We start from the raw sequence: 16,621 nt of genomic DNA on the forward strand, positions 1-16,621 counted from the left end.
ACAGTGGTGATGATGACTTTAATGTTTACCTTAAAGAGGACAAAAAACTGTCCTTACCAAAATATAAATTAATTCCGTATATAAAACCAATAAATAAATCAAAATACAATTAATAGGGTTGATATTTTATGCCGCAACAAGACAAATGATTGCATCAATCTGATCTGAGTAACTCGGCTAAGGACACCTCAAAAAAACTAAAAACGAAAGTAAAGCTTGTGCAGTTGTGCTGTATCTGGGTACAGTTTAAGTACAGACCAATCCTCATATTCATTCAATTCAATGGCTCTCTACTCCTTCTTCTCTCCCTCTCTTTTATACCCTCCCTCACATATTCCCCGTCGACTTTTTTGTCCCAAGGCTTCCTTAAGCTCTTCCTCCCCTGAATCCAAAGCATCGCAGAGTGTTTCTTCTGCAACTTCCACCACCACTTCCCCTACCCCTTCGGTTGAGTCTAGGCCACCTGACCCCGCCTTCAACTATGCACTCACCAACCCTAACGGCAACCCAATCGTAAGGATTGTTCGAGCCACCGAGTCTTCCATTGAAAGGGTATTTCTCTACTTCTCTGTCTTAATTCTGAAACCGTATTTTATTTAACTTGGTTGAGTAGAGTGCACCTGTTGTTGTTGTAAATGGTTGGAGGTCTGATAAGAAAAATGATTATTAATAACATGTCATATGGCACTGAACTCCTTATGCATGAATGTTGAGATCTTATACTATAATTTATTTATCAGAAACCCGTTGTAGTTTGACAAGAATATAAGATTACGATTAAACATGCCAAAAGACAAAAGTAATTATGATTATTGAAAGAACTTTCGTATGTGACTTTCTTCGGAAACATAACTTCTCTTAAATGGAAGATCAAGGTAAAAGCTTGCAAACTTCTACAAAATTTAAGTGATCAAAGTTTTTTCATTGGAGAAGAAGGGGATAGGTGACCTGATGGTAGAAGGTTCTTTAACATCGTCATCATATCAAGAGCTATGGAGAAGCATTAGGAATAGGAATGGGAAGGGGATAGGTGACCTGGTTCAATGAAGTTCCAAACATTTACTAAAAATCACGTTAGTTGCTATTTCAATGTGATTCTGGATGATCCAACATGAATCCAAATGCGCACACAAACTGACATTGATACAAGATTATAAGTATTTTGGAGCATGACAATATTTTCCCCTTTCATTATTGTCAAGATGGTTATAAACTGGTATATATTTGCTTTTCTAATTAAAAGCTTTTTCATTCCGTTGAGCAGGTCATTTTTGATTTCCGCTTCTTGGCATTACTTGCTGTTGGAGGGTCCTTGGCAGGGTCACTCTTGTGCTTTCTAAATGTATAGTCTCTCTCAATGGCCTACATCTTTAAAGCAGTCTGGTGCTACAATGCTAAATTGCTAATGTAGTGTTGAATCCTCTATGGGTGTCTATAGTATGCATCCGTACCTTATTGCATTTGCAAGTGGATCGGTCCACTACTTGAACCTGACTGACCTTTGGGTCACATGGTGACAATTCCAACGGTCCAACCGTTGCTACTGATTCCCCTTATCCCAACAACTTTAATCTAGTTATTTTATAGTTGTACTAACAGGTTATCACTACTGGTATGAAATATAAAATTACTTCTTTTTTATTTTTTTTATTGATTCCCCTGAAATGTCAGAAATTTAGGCCTCCATATATCTGACTTTGCTGGATCACTTCAGGGTTGTATTTATATTATTGATGCATACAAAGTCTATTGGTCAAGCTGTGTCAAAGGAGTTCACACTGGACAAATGGTTCTGCGGTTGGTTGAAGCAATTGGTAATTTATCACTTATCAGACATACTCTAACTACAATTTTCTATATTATCAAGACTTAATTTTGTATTTACTCTACTTGGACCATGAAACCCATTGGAGGAAAATGAAAGGAAAAATCGGAGAACATATATATGTTACTATTTTCCTTTTAAATTACCAAACTTATGTTAGCCCCTCTAATTTATTCGAAGAAAGATTTTCTCGTTCATCGTTAGAAAGAACATTTAAATCATCGTTAACCTACATATTTCCAAATATATAAAGGTATTATACCTCATGCAAATAGTATATTCATATTATGTTTTCATTGGGAAACTCTTTTGTACTTCCGATTTTGGTCTTAATATCATTTAAGATTATGTTTACTACTTGCACTTAGCCATTTTTTTCAGCCAATAAAATGCATGAATCACTTGCTGCTGCAGATGTTTATCTTGCTGGTACAGTTATGTTGATTTTTGGTATGGGCTTATATGGATTGTTCATAAGCAATGTACCTCCTGATGTTCCACCTACCGTAGACCGTGCCCTTAAAGGATCCTCTTTGTTTGGAATGTTTGCTATGAAGGTAATTATACAACCCTAAAATAGTAATTAACTACCATACTTCTTCTATATTTATTAAGACCATTAAAATGACATATATTTAGCAAATTCAATCTTTTAATATTTTTTTTGAGGTAAATCTTTTAATATTTTAAATATATAAAATAGCCTGGAGAGTCTTCATCTTTTTTTTTTTAATGAGATACAGTTATTTAATTGCATTAATTCATTATTGTTATTTATGCTATGATAAATGAGAGTTGTCTTTCTTAACTTGTGCCTAATTGCAATTGTCTGAAGAATTTTTATACAACAATAGAAATTTTAGAATCATGTAACTTCAGTGTCTTTGTAGCTAATACAAGGAGAAAACCCTTTTGAACTCTAGGTTCTTTAGGTTGGATAGGAGACTTTATTAGGCTACCTCATTGGTCACTCAATAATTTTAATTAGTCTTTATTATAACCATCAATCATTAAGAATTAAGGAAATATATGTTAGGATATGGGACGTGGTTATGCCTTTTCTCTATGGAATGATATGATAGAAATGTATGATAGAAATGATGGGAGTAGGAAGGTGATGAGTTTTCAGAAAATTAACACCTTAACTTGAATTGTGCTTATTAGCTTCTTTTTTAACATTACATGGCTTGCTACAACTTATGTCTTTATATAGGTTACATAGGTGATTTCTACACACTTCTATACTATTTAGTCCTAGAGTCTTCTAGACTCATCTATCATCTACCATTCATCTTTATAATGTTCTAGGTGCTTCTATGACTTTAGATAATAAGATATTTTTCTACATCTATCAAGAAGTTTGTACACACTACAACATCTCCATAGGTATAGAACTCTCTAGATAATGGACCACCAATTATACATCTACACTTTTCTAGATTAATCTTCAACACTCCCCCTTAATCTAGAAAAGTTTTGAACTCCAAGCATGTTTCTAAATTTGATGAACTTCTCTGTTGCAATTGGCTTGGTGAAGATGTCTGCTAATTGTTCTTCAGTCTTGCAAAACTCCATTTTGATTTCTCCACGTTCCACGAGCTCTCTGATGAAGTGGTATCTAATCTCAATGTGCTTGGTACGGCTGTGGAATACTGGATTCTTAGTCATTGCAATAGCTGACATATTATCACAATGAATAACTGTTGGAGTCTTGCTGTATGTCTTGCAGAATTTTTCTGAGCCATGTTGCTTCATATGCAGCGCTTGTTGCAGCCATGTATTCTGCTTCTGCTGATGATAAAGCAATTGTCATTTGCTTCTTTGACGCCCATGATATTGCTTTGTTGCCTAGAAGAAACACATATCCACTTGTGCTTTTTCTATCATCTGTGCTTCCTACCCAGTCGCTATCTGTATAACCTGTCAAGTTAAAGTCTCTATCTGCCTCTTACAAAATGCCAAAATCCTTTGTGCTTTTGACATATCTTAGGATTCTTTGGGCTGCTGCAAAGTGTGCTTTGCTTGGGTTACTCATGAATCTAGACACGATGCTAACTGCATGTACGATGTCTGGCCTTGAGTTGGTTAAGTAGATTAGCGAACCGACTAGGCTTCTATAAACTAGCCTTAACTTTGTATCCTTGTGGTTGCTCCACGTAGACTTCTTATTCAATCTCTCTATTCAAGAAAGTTGATTTTACATCTAGCTGGTAGACTTGTAGCTTCAACTGTGCAGCTAAGGCTAGTACAGTTCTGATTGTTTCCATGCGCACAACGGGAGCAAATGTCTCATTGAAATCAACTCTTAGCAGTTGTGAATAGCCTTTAGTGACAAGTCTTGCTTTGTGTTTCTGGATTGTTCCATCCTCATTATATTTAATTTTGTAAACCCATTTCAGGCCAATGATCTCCTTGTCTTCTGGTTTTTGCATGAGCTCCCATGTATGATTTTTCTCTATCATTTTGATTTCCTCGTCCATGGATTTTCTTCAAACTTCTTCTTTCGATGCTTCCTTAAACTTTTGAGGTTCACAGGCAAAAAATCTAACATTTGCGTACTTTGGATTCGGTTTGTGTGGCCTTCCTGATCTTCGAAGTTGTTGTTGTGGGACTTCTTCTACTTCTTCTTGCTGGTGCTGTTGGTCATGCTGTGTTGGTGATGGTGGCAGTGTTCACGGGCTTGGATTGGTTACTTCTTGTTTCTCATTGACTTCAATACTCCATTGCCAGCTTGCTCTTTCGTCAAAGATGACATCTCTTGAAATGATCAGCTGCTTTGAATCTGGTTTGAATAATCGGTAACCTTTAGATTGGTCACTATAGCCGACAAAGATGCACTTTTCTCCTTTTTCATCGAGCTTTTCTTAGTTCTCCTTTGGAATGTGCGAATAAGCAACACATCCAAAAACTTTAAAAGGATCAACTGTTGGTTTTCTGTTGAACCATGCTTCATATGGCGTCATATTTAAGACTGCTTTAGTTGGAGAATGATTGAGGATGTATAGTGTTGTGCTAACAGCTTCCGCCCATAGATTCTTTGGCAGGTTCTTATGATGTAGCATCGATCGAGCCATTTTCACAATGGTTATGTTTTTTCTTTCAGCGACAGCATTCTGTTGTGGAGTGTGACGAACAGACAGCTTCTTCTTGGTGCCATGATCATTGCAAAAATTGATGAATATGTGCCCATTGAATTCTCCCCCGCGATTTGTTCTCAAGATTTTGAGGGAATGCCCACTTTGCTTTTCCACTAGGGCCTTGAACTCCTTGAAGCAAGAGAATGCATTGGATTTTTGTTGGATGAAGTACACCCACATCATTCGAGTATAGTCATCAACGAAGAGGAGAAAATATCTTCTTCCACCAAAGCTGGGGATACTTGATGGTCCCCAGATATCAGCATGCACCAATTGAAGTGGAGCTTTAGCTCTCCAAGATGTTTTTGGAAATGGTAACCTGTGCATCTTGCCATAAATGTAGCCTTCACAAACTTTAAGGTTAAATGAAATAAAAGGAAGCCCAAGCACCATATTTTTTTGTTTTAATAATTTGAGGCCATTAAAGTTTAGATGACCATACCTCAAGTGCCACAGTATGAACTCATCCATATTCTCACATTTCAATGCATTGTTTTGCCCAAATGGCATAAATAGAGGAAATACTTTATTAGGAGCCATTTTGATAGAAATAATTTGGCCCTTTCTTTTATCAATGATATTACATTTATTATCATCAAAGATGACTTTATAATTTTTATGAATAAGTTGACCAACACTTAGAAGATTTTAAGTAAGACGTACCTAGCACATAAAAAACATCATGGATATATTTTTGGCTACCATTTTGAGTTTTAACAGCAATGGTGCCTTTTCCTTCAACTGTTTAAACATTTCCATCACCAAGTGTAACTTTGGATTTTATTGTCTCATCTAGTTGCACAAAACAACTTTTGTTTTTTTTTTCATGTGGTTTGAACAACCACTATCAACATACCATACATCCCTTGATTCTTGAGAAGATAAAGCGGAGTACAAAGTATGATCAAGGGATTCTTTATTTTCTAGAAAATTTGCTTCTTCTTTTTGTCGGTAAGAACAATCTTTTTCGTAGTGTAGGTGCCTTTTGCACTTTTTGCATTTGTACTGACAATCATTTGTATCATGATTATTTTTCTTGCATAATTTGCAATAGGAGCTTGAAGCATTATTACTCCATTGCTTTCCGCTCCTTTTACCACGATTAGTAAATGCTCCTCCTCTTTTTTGAGGAAATTTACCGTGGTTATTTTTCTTATCTCCATCATTTTTAGAGATATTAATTTTAGATTGGAATGCTTGCTCTAGTGGCTTCTCAAATCTTTTCATTTTAGCTTCATGAGCTTCTAAAGAGCCCATTAATTCTACTAGAGTGAGTTTAGACAAATCTTTTGATTCTTCTATGGCAGCCACAATATGATCATATTTTACGGGAAGACTTCTTAATATTTTTAGTATTATTTTCTTGTCTTCAATCGTGTCCTCGTAACTTCTAATTTGATTGAAGATATTAGAAACACGAGAGAAGAAAGATTGTATAGATTCATCTTCCCGCATTATTAATGTATCAAAATCCTTCCACAAAGATTGAAGTTTAATAGAAATTACATTGTCTGTGCCTTTAAATTCATTTTTCAGAGTCTCCCATGCCTCCTTTGCATTTTTTGCTTGCATGATTCTTGGAAAGATCTCTCTACTAACTCCTTGTTGGATGAATAGCATAGTCTTAGCATCATGTTGCTAGTTTTGCTTGTATTCCTTTTGCTTTGTTGCTGTCCACGTAGCTAATTCTTGGCTTTCTGGGACTGGATAGCCATTCTCTATAACATCCCACAAGTCTTGTGGGATGAATAGAGTTTGCATTTGGATGCTCCAATAATCATATGCTTCCCCATTAAATATGGGAACTAAGGTTTGGTTATAGTTAAAGGTTGGTGGGCTAGGTGATGTAGCAAAGGCCATAGGATCAACTTGGCTCTAATTCCACTGTTAGGATATGGGGGACGTAGTTATGCCTTTTCTCTATGGAAGGATATGGTAGAAATGTATGATAGAAATGATGGGAGTAGGAAGAGGATGAATTTTCAGAAAATTGACACCTTAACTTGAATTGTGTTTATTAGCTTCTTTTTTTACATTACATGGCTGGCTACAACTTATGCCTTTATATAGGTTACATAGGTGATTTCTACACACTTCTATACTACTTAGTCCTAGAGTCTTCTAGACTCATCTATCATCTACCATCCATCTCTATAATGTTCTAGGTGCTTCTATGACTTTAGATAATAAGATATTTTTCTACATCCATCAAGAAGTTTCTACACACTACAACATCTCCATAGGTGTAGAACTCTCTAGATAATGGACCACCAATTATACATCTACACTTTTCTAAATTAATCTTCAACAATATATATTGATACTTTAAAATACCTCGGTGGATTTCAAAGTAGTGTAACATGAACTCATAATTAGATTAGAAAATACGCAAGAAAGGAGATAGTCTTATAGAATTAATGATTCAGTACTACACCTACTAAAGATTTTCTCCGTCTGGATAAGGGAAAACACCAGAGATTGCTTCGAAGTAAGATCGTTGCCTTGGCCCTTACCAGGAGGGAGGGGCTAAGACTTGAGAGGAAAGAAAAGGGGATCCAAATTTCCCATCAATCAATAAAGTGAGGGCTTTCCAGACCTTCCTCATGCCTCTTTCCATTTTTTCCTCCCCTGCCACTCCCCTATTTTCAAGAAATATGCCCTGCTCCCTAAGAAGGGCCCATTTTTGATAAAGAAAGAAACAAAATAATCTCCATTTTGTGACAAATTTGGTCCGATGGTTGTGACAAATTTGACAAGGATATATTTCAGAATGTGAATTACAATATCCCAATGACTCTCACGAGGAGACTTAAGAAATTAGCTCACCTTACTTTAGGGTGTGATTGGGACAACTGGAAAATTAAATTATTTCAATAATTGATCATTGTTATAATAGATTATAATTAGAATCAATTGGATAAGTTTGATGAAAAGTAGTTTGAAGATGCAAAAGAAGTATTTGGATAGTCACTGTGAGATAATTGAGTTTTTCTACCATCTCTTATACCTCTCTATGTCCAACCAAGGCTTCCCTTGACTAATTGGCAAAATGTTTGGTTTTAGGATCTATAGGAGTCCACGCGCATAGCGTTGATCTACCTTGCTTCCTCTAAAATATCAATTGCATACTTCCTGTGAGAAATCAATGTCATTCTTGGACTATGCCACATCTATCCCCAAGGAGCAATGCTAAGATATTTAGTTTGAAAATGGTGACTAAGATGTGTTTTATCTGAGTGGTTCCATGGTGATCACTACCTGTAATAACAATGTTGTCAACATGCACAATCAAGTACATACATCTTGCAACTGAATGTCGATAGAAAACAAAGTGTTGATCAACCTCACTTTGAGTTGTACCAAACTGTTGAACTAGGATGTTGAATCTACCAAACCATGCCTTGGGAGAATGTTTGAGACCATGTAGGGATTGATGGAGACGACAAACTAGTCCTAAAAACTCCCTTTGAGCAACAAATCTAGAATGTTACTCCATATAAACTTCTATGAGATCACTGTGAATGAAACATTTTTATATCAAACCGATGTAGAGGCCAATGACAAGTAGTAGCCATGGAGTACAATAGCCTGATATATACCATTTTGGCCACAGGGGAAAAAGTGTCACCATAGCAGTGTTGTTAAATAATAGCCACTATAGCGCTATTGCATTACGAACTTTCTTGGATCCTCAATTTTGACTTTGTTCGCTATTGCAACATCTATGGTGTTGCAGTTCGAGACTTGCATCTTGCATCTTTTTTTCATTTCGACGAGTCTCCATCCAGTTGAACTTTGAGTTAATATTATGATTATTTTGATGCATTTTATTATGATATGCATACAACTTAGTTTTATGCATGCATCTTTTAATATTTCTAACAATTGTTTTTTTTGTGGTGCTCAATGTTTTATGCTTTCTATTTATTTAATAGGAAATAAATTATTTTCCCTTAAGTTTCTGCTTGAGTGTTTGAAATTGGAAATATCTAACAATATCGCCTCAGAATATTTTAGAGTATTCTATGTGATCTATTAGAATTTATTTTCTTCTTTAATATTTATGATATGCTTCCTTATTTAACTAGTATCTTTGTAATTATATGAATATTATGGTGTATATGGGAATAAAATCTCTTATAATTATTTCTATTTATTGCAATTAACCTATATAAAACAAACTCCACTATATAGTTCAAACACACGGATTCATTCATATGTTGTCTCATTTTCTTCCTTTGTTTTAGTGAGAAATGCTTGTCACTTTCTCATTGATTGGCCAAAAGCTTTAAAACAAGTATAAGATGGTTTAAGATAAATGGGCTTAAGGCCCAACAACACATAAAAAATAACATTCTACCACCCCCTCAAGTTGGAGCATGTAACTGATATGCACCAAACTTGTTACATATATAATCAATCATAGGACCCCTCAAAATCTTAGTGAAAACATTAGCTAATTGAACCTTGGAATTTACAAAATTGATCTTAATGTAACCATATATGATTTTCTCCTGAATGAAATGACAATCTTTTTCAATATGTTTGGTTCTTTCATGAAACACCGGGTTGGAGGAAATGTGCAAAGCAACCTAGTTATCACAAAATAGGATCATAGGTGAGACATATGCAAACTTGAGCTCTTTAAGTAGTTGTTTTAGCCACACAAGTTCACAATTAGTTGAAGCCATGGCTCGATATTTTGCTTCAACACTAGATCGAAAGGGAAAACTAGATGGGGAACATGATTTGACAACACGACCAAACTAAGGTTACTAGTTAAAGTTCCAATTATTTTTGTTTAGGGAACTTAGTAGTGGAATACTGACAAAACAAGTCACGCATGATGGTATAGCTCTAATACTATGTTAAAAGGGAGAAAATGAGACAACATATGAATGAATTTGTGTGGCTGAACTACATAGTAGAGTCCTTCTAATATAGGTTATTTGCAATAAATACATGATATGATATGCTTATAATTACGAAGATCCTAGTTAAATAAGGGAATAGATCATAAAATATATAAAAAGTCCTAACATATCATCTAGGATACTATAAAATATTGAGATGATATTATCTTATATTTCTCATATTTCTAACATATATTATATACTTCAACTACTTTCTACCATTTTCGATGATGTGTAATTAATAACAATGCACGATAGTCTTGGTCATAGATCTCTAAGTAGCCTTGGGCAACCAAACGGTCATATCAAATTGACCATCAAGACCAGCTTTAACTATGAAAATCCAAAAAAAACTTATAACTATTTTGTTTGGTGGGAAAGGAATGAGGTCCTAGGTACCACTACTTTGAAGGGCACACATCTCATCAACCATAGCTTGTCTGTCTAAGGATGAGATAAGGCATCACCTACATTCTTAAGAATAGACATAAAAGACAAGGAAGCAAGATGTAAATATGACAAACAACTGGTTTGGAGGAGAGTCCATGACAACACAAGTGCTAAAAGTGGAAGCACATTAATGTTCCCATAAAATAGATAAAAGAAAAAGAATAGAATCTGACCAACCCTAGGTTGATAAGTAGAGATGCCACAACCTAAAGCAACCTAGTTGAATTTGCCACACTTTTAAAAAGAAGGAATTGAGAGTCATAAGAATTCGGATAATTCACCACTAAGTGAAAAAAAAGAACTTACCCAGATAAGAATTGGGAACAATTGCAATAAGCAATATGAATAAACTTCACTCAATTGATTTGGAACTTGAGTACATGGTGCCTTTTGTAGAAAATATCCACTAAGTAGTCATTAATATTCACTAAGTAATAATAAATATCCACTAAGGTAGTGGACAAACTTAGCAGGCTAATAAAACAACAAAATTACACTAAATGACTAAAAAAAAATGCTCCACTAAAAGTAATTAAAGCTTCAATGTTTATTAATGATAAAAAATGTGCTTCATGCACCCCCTTCAAATTTGTCCTTTAGTCTTCTACCAAAATGCTTGAATTCTAGCAAAAAATATAGCTATTAGACCTAAGTATGAACACTTCAACAACTTTATCTTTAAGTTTCTCATGACTTAACAATGTAACCCAACCCATTATTTTTTTCTCCTTCTTAGAAGCTAAAGACTCCATCATTTTGCTCTTGCGTGTGTTATTGGCCCATTGTTGAATTAGGCTTCTCTAACACTTGTTGGTCAAAATTCATGATATCATCACACATCATATGCTGGAGATGGAGGTTGCTAATGACGATAGACCTAAGGGAAAAGGAGAAGGATTGCCTTGAACTTGGGGTAATGCTAGCATAGTATACTAAACTGTGACAAGGGCAAAAAGGTAAAGTGTCCGAAGAAGGTCCAAAGAAAGATACAAACCCAAAGAAGGTAACATTAGCCAAGACTACGTACCTACGTAGAATAGGTGAATAGCAACAACAACCAATTCGATAGGTTGAGCATACAATTTATGAAGACCGAGGGCAAGATTATGAATAAAACAAGTTGACCCAAAGATGTGAGGTGTCAAGGAATGTAGAATCTGTTGGGGATATAATACAAAATGAGGTACTTGATTATCAAAACACTGCAAAAAGTCATCATAGGTGGATTGTGTTGTGTTGTTAGATGAGGCAAATGTTAGGTAATCAACGCTCCCACAAATAAAATTACTCACACCCACAAAGGATCGTGAGAACACAACAAAGATTACACCATAAAAAAATAATAATAAACCCAAGAATTTAACGTGGTTCGACACCTCTTGTCTATATCCACAGAACCATCTTAAAAGTATTTGACCATCATAATAATGATTACAAGATTGTAACCCTCCCCAAATAATGTATCACTCTACAAATCCGAGTACCGCACTCAGTGGTTACAAGAAATGATAACATTCACACAAAAACATTTTTCTCTCAACAAAGTGACTTTGTTTCACAATCTCTCTTCTCACACACCCTCTCTTCATGTGTTGTGTATCTCCACTAATTCTATTCTCTATTTAATAGTGAAGATTGTCACCAACTATAATAAATAAACTCTCTTGGAAGTTGAAACAAAAAAAACTTCCAATGCATCCATTCGACTAAGGTTCATCTAGTAAAATACAATCTTTCACTTTGTATTTAAGCCACTTAAACTTTGGTGATAAAAATCCAATTCTCAATATGCATGCACCTTATCTTTTGGCTTGAAACTCTATAATTCTTCCCCTTAAGACAAAAGAGAAATATCCTTCAATCAATTTGAAAGTGAACAAACTCCCCCTCCGACGGAAGTATCTCCTGACACTTCCACAACATTTGGAAAATTTACTTTCTTTTCACTTTGTTTTCATGGTTCCTCTTCAAGGCTTGTCCATCCAAATGACAAAGATTACCTTTATGTTTCTATTCTCACAACACCAAGTGTCTCCTCTTGTACACCTTGCATCCCTACTTTAAACTAACATATTTGTACCCTTTTGATGTCTTTTCCCCCATCTCGAATCTTTGTGTTCTCCCAACCATAGCTCTATACCACTATTGGGTAATCAATGCTCCCACAAATAAAATTACTCACACCCACAAAGGATTGTGAGAACACAACAAAGATTACACCATAAGAAAAATAATAACAAACACAAGAATTTAACATGGTTCAACACCTCTTGGTTACATCCATGAAATTGTCTCAAAAGTATTTCATTATCACAATAATGATTACAAGATTGTAACCCTCCACAAATAGTGTATTACTCTACAAACCTGAGTAGCTCACTTAGTGATTACAAGAAGTGATAACACTGACATATCAATAAAGTGACTTTATTTCACAATCTCTCTTTTCACACACTCTCTTCATGTGTTGTGTTTCTCCACTAACTCTCTTCTCTATTTATAGTGAAGATTGTCACCAACTATAGTAAATAAACTCTCTTGGAAGTTGAAACAAAAACAACTTCCAATGCATCCATTCAACTAAGGTTCATATAGTAAAATGTAATCTTTCACTTTGCATTTAAGCCACCTAAACCTTAGTGATAAAAATTTAGTTCCCAATGTGCATGCACCTTATCTTTTGGCTTGAAACTCTACAGCAAAAAAGGCCTTGGAAGCTATATATTTATAGTGAAGATTGTGTTGTGTTGTTAGATGCGGTCACTCTTAGCTCATCATAATTGTGGTGGGTAGTTTTGGACAAAAGGAGATGTTGAAGTCTCATCAGTTGGAGATAGTGTTGAGATAGATTATATAAGGGGGACGTTACTGACCTTACAAGTCGATTTTGTAAGGTTAGGCTCAAACTCAAAATGTAACATGATATCAAAGCTTAGCTTAGATCCATTGGTGGGCCATTTGTGTTTGTCATGCTTTAGGTGGGTAGTCTTGAGTAGGAGGGTGAGTGTTGGTTAGTCTCCTTAATTGCGATCACCCTTAAGCCACCTTATGGTGGGTAGTCATGGGCAAAGGGGTGTGTGGTGAAGTTCCACTTCAGCAACAAATAGATCTGAGATAGAGTATATAGTGAGGAGTAATCCTCACCTTACAAGTTGATTTTATAGGATTAAGTTAGGTCCAAACCCAATTATAACAATATGAAAATCATATTTCTACGCTTTATGTTTTTTTTGTTGGACCTTGTGGCCTCAATAACTTACAAAGGGGTGAATTAATTTTCCACTAACAAACTTTTAACCCCCTTGTAAAAGAGATAGGCTCAGAATGTAGAAGAAGAAATAATCAATTTAATAATGTTCTTTAAACATGCAAGACACAATTGATTGCAACAAAATAAATAAGATAAGGGAAGAGAGAATGCAAACACAGTTTTATACTGGTTCGGCAAATTCCATGCCTACGTCCAGTACTTAAGCAACCCACTTGAGATTTCCACTCTCTTTGTAAAACTCTTTTTACAAAGTCTGAACCACACACGGACAACTCATCCCTTGTGTTCAGGAATCCTTACAACTCAAGAGACCCTCGGTCCCTTAAATAATCTCTTTGAATGAGAAGAAAGAAAGAAAATTCTCTCTTGAAGAGAAGGATATTACAATTGATGTCCATGGATGAATTCTTAATGGATTTGTAGGTGTTTGCCCAAGAGTTTCTTTTGAGAGAGCATTTGACAATGGAGTTCTCTTGGAATCTCTCTCATTTTCTTTTGAGAGGATAAGACATTCTGGACCCGCAAAACTCTCTACCAATTTCGTCTCAAGTCACACATATATATAGGCCTTTGATGACCATTCAAAATCCAAATGATAAGATGTGACTGTTGGCGATATTCCTTGAAAATCCTCTCTGGTAATCGATTACAACATTAGTGTAATTGATTACAATGTTATTTTTCTTGAACAGTTGTGACTCTTCATTTAAAATTTGAATTCCCAATGTTCAGAGTCTCTGATAATCGATTACATATGATGTGTAATCGATTACACACTTTCATGTGCCTTGGTAATCGATTACATGTGCCTAGGATGACTTGAAATCTTTTCATTTTGAGGCAAGGCTTGATCTTGAAGAAATATTGAATCAAGGCTTTGTTTGTTGAAATAATCTTGTATTAATCTTGAAGCAAATGAGCCTTGTTTGATTCTTCTTTTGACATCATCAAAATCATGTATACATACAGTCACATTCTCCCCCTTTTTGATGATGACAAACATGTGATTTCTTCTCGACACCATTAAAACTTGCATGATTTACATTTTTTTTGTTGATAAACTCCAGCAAGGCCTAAGTCACCTAATGATATTATTTTATATAGTTTTTTTTAATCCACCACCTTTCATTACTATGTATGTTCGCTACCAAGCCATCTTTCATTTTCTAGCATCATTCAATGTCAACTATTAACCAATTTCCATTTAACTATTTGACACGATTCTAACATATTTGAAAAGAAAATGAATATATTCTTTATCCTTTTTAGGAGAGGCCTAAATGGATGAAAATATGCTCGCTTGATGAATTGAAGACTAAGGTGGGACATGTTATTGTCATGATTCTCCTGGTAAAGATGTTTGAGAGGAGCAAAATGGTTACAATTGTCACGGGATTGGATTTACTATGTTATTCAATTTGTATTTTTTTATCATCCGCATCTTTGTATATCCTCCATAACCTACATAAGTCAGACTAGAATGTAAATGTTTTTGTAACTTGTAATATACTTAATTCATAGTTGTAAGTGCTTGTAATCCAAAAATTAATGTGAAATCATGTGTTCATTCATCCAACAAAAATAAATGTGGTTAATATTTTGACTAAATGACCTATTTGGACATTTATCTTATTTTTTTGGTTCGGTTTACTCTTTTATATTTTAAAAAGTTCAATTTGATCCTTTATCTTATTTATTTGGTTTAGTCTAGTCATTTATCTTTTTAAAAAGTTTATTTTATCTTTTATGGTATTTTTTTTGGTTCAGTTAGATTATTTATCTTATTTTTTTGCTTAAGTTTGGTCCTTAAATTTATTTAAGATTGATGATGTTAATCATTTAGAAATGAATTTTTTTGGTTTAGTTTTCTACCTTTCCCGTTCACTTCATTTTTAACAAAAAATGTTCATTCTTTAATGATTAAAGACATCAATCATAAATGGATCAAAGGACTAAATTGAACAAAAAATAATATAAATGATCAAAATCAACTTTTTTAAAAGACAAAAGGACTAGATTGAACAAAAAAAGAAAATAAATGATCAAATTAAACTTAAAAAAAAATAAAAGATCAAATTGAACCAAAAAATAAGATAAATGATCAAACATGTTATTTTGTTTAATATTTTTCTCTCCATTTATGATAAATGAGTTGATTAACTTTGGATCATTTTTACAAACAAAATGTCAATATGATTCTATCATGAAATATTGTACTAGCATAGGACTATTATGAACATTAGCTAGATCAAAGCTACTAGTTTGACTAGCGAGTTTATGAAAATCTAATATTTGACATGTTTCTCTTAGACATGCTACTCTTAGTAGCAAGTTTATAAGAACTTGACACATGCCATATTTCCTATGAACCTACAATTCCTAGTAACAAATTTATGAGAATCTAACATGCTACATGTTTTCCTCCTTGAACATGTTATTCGTAATAGATGGATATATGAGAACTTGACACATGACATTATGTATTAATGATATTTTCACTTTCTGTTAAGGATGTTAATTACAACAAATATATGTGCAATTAATTAATTAGAGTGTATTATGTTTGTCAATTTAAATGAATATTTTTAAATTAAAATTTTATTAAAAAAATTATTTCAATTAAACTAAAAACCTGTATCTATTATATATATATATATATATATATATATATATATATATATATATATATATATATAATTTAAATGATGAAATCAATGACATGTATATTCATATTTTTAATATGATCGTTTATGATATCTATGTTTATGGATGGGGTTGATCAATTATACATCTTCCTTGGGGGTTTGAAGGGGTAAACAAAGGTCATGCTTGATGTCGCAACTGGTGGAGGAATCATAAAATATAAGACACTAGAAGAGACACTGGAGTTGATTGAGAACATGGTAGGCAATTAATGTAGCACCATGTAGAGCTTGTAGACCTTGCATCTTCTTCATCAATTGAGTCTTTTGCTTCTTGAAGATCAATGTCATTAGAATGGAGAAAGAGGAAAGGTGATTGAAGA

At 34.2% G+C, this 16,621-nt stretch overlaps 1 protein-coding gene across 2 annotated transcripts; it reads left to right on the forward strand.

The window, feature by feature from the left end:
* The first annotated feature begins 176 nt into the window (after positions 1-176).
* Positions 177-15,204, forward strand: LOC114388410. 2 transcript variants are annotated; one of them, XM_028348890.1, is made up of 5 exons: positions 178-552; positions 1,265-1,342; positions 1,715-1,814; positions 2,240-2,382; positions 14,866-15,204. In XM_028348890.1, exons 1-5 carry the CDS (start codon positions 283-285, stop codon positions 15,073-15,075), a joined length of 801 nt encoding a protein of 266 aa, XP_028204691.1. In that variant the 5' UTR covers positions 178-282; the 3' UTR covers positions 15,076-15,204. The 2 variants fall into 2 exon arrangements, with proteins under 2 accessions (XP_028204692.1, XP_028204691.1); XM_028348891.1 differs by lacking the exon at positions 1,265-1,342 and having other exon boundaries at positions 177-552.
* Positions 15,205-16,621: the final 1,417 nt, after the last annotated feature.

Source organism: Glycine soja, chromosome 15, assembly GCF_004193775.1.
Source record: "Glycine soja cultivar W05 chromosome 15, ASM419377v2, whole genome shotgun sequence".
Lineage (NCBI taxonomy): Eukaryota > Viridiplantae > Streptophyta > Magnoliopsida > Fabales > Fabaceae > Glycine > Glycine soja.

Bases quoted from the DNA above. Each gene is read 5' to 3' on its own strand.
- LOC114388410 (XM_028348890.1), top strand. From the start codon at position 283: ATGGCTCTCTACTCCTTCTTCTCTCCCTCTCTTTTATACCCTCCCTCA. The intron at 1,343-1,714 runs GTATAGTCTCTC...GGATCACTTCAG, and splicing joins CACTCTTGTGCTTTCTAAAT to GGTTGTATTTATATTATTGA. The intron at 1,815-2,239 runs GTAATTTATCAC...TTGCTGCTGCAG, and splicing joins GCGGTTGGTTGAAGCAATTG to ATGTTTATCTTGCTGGTACA.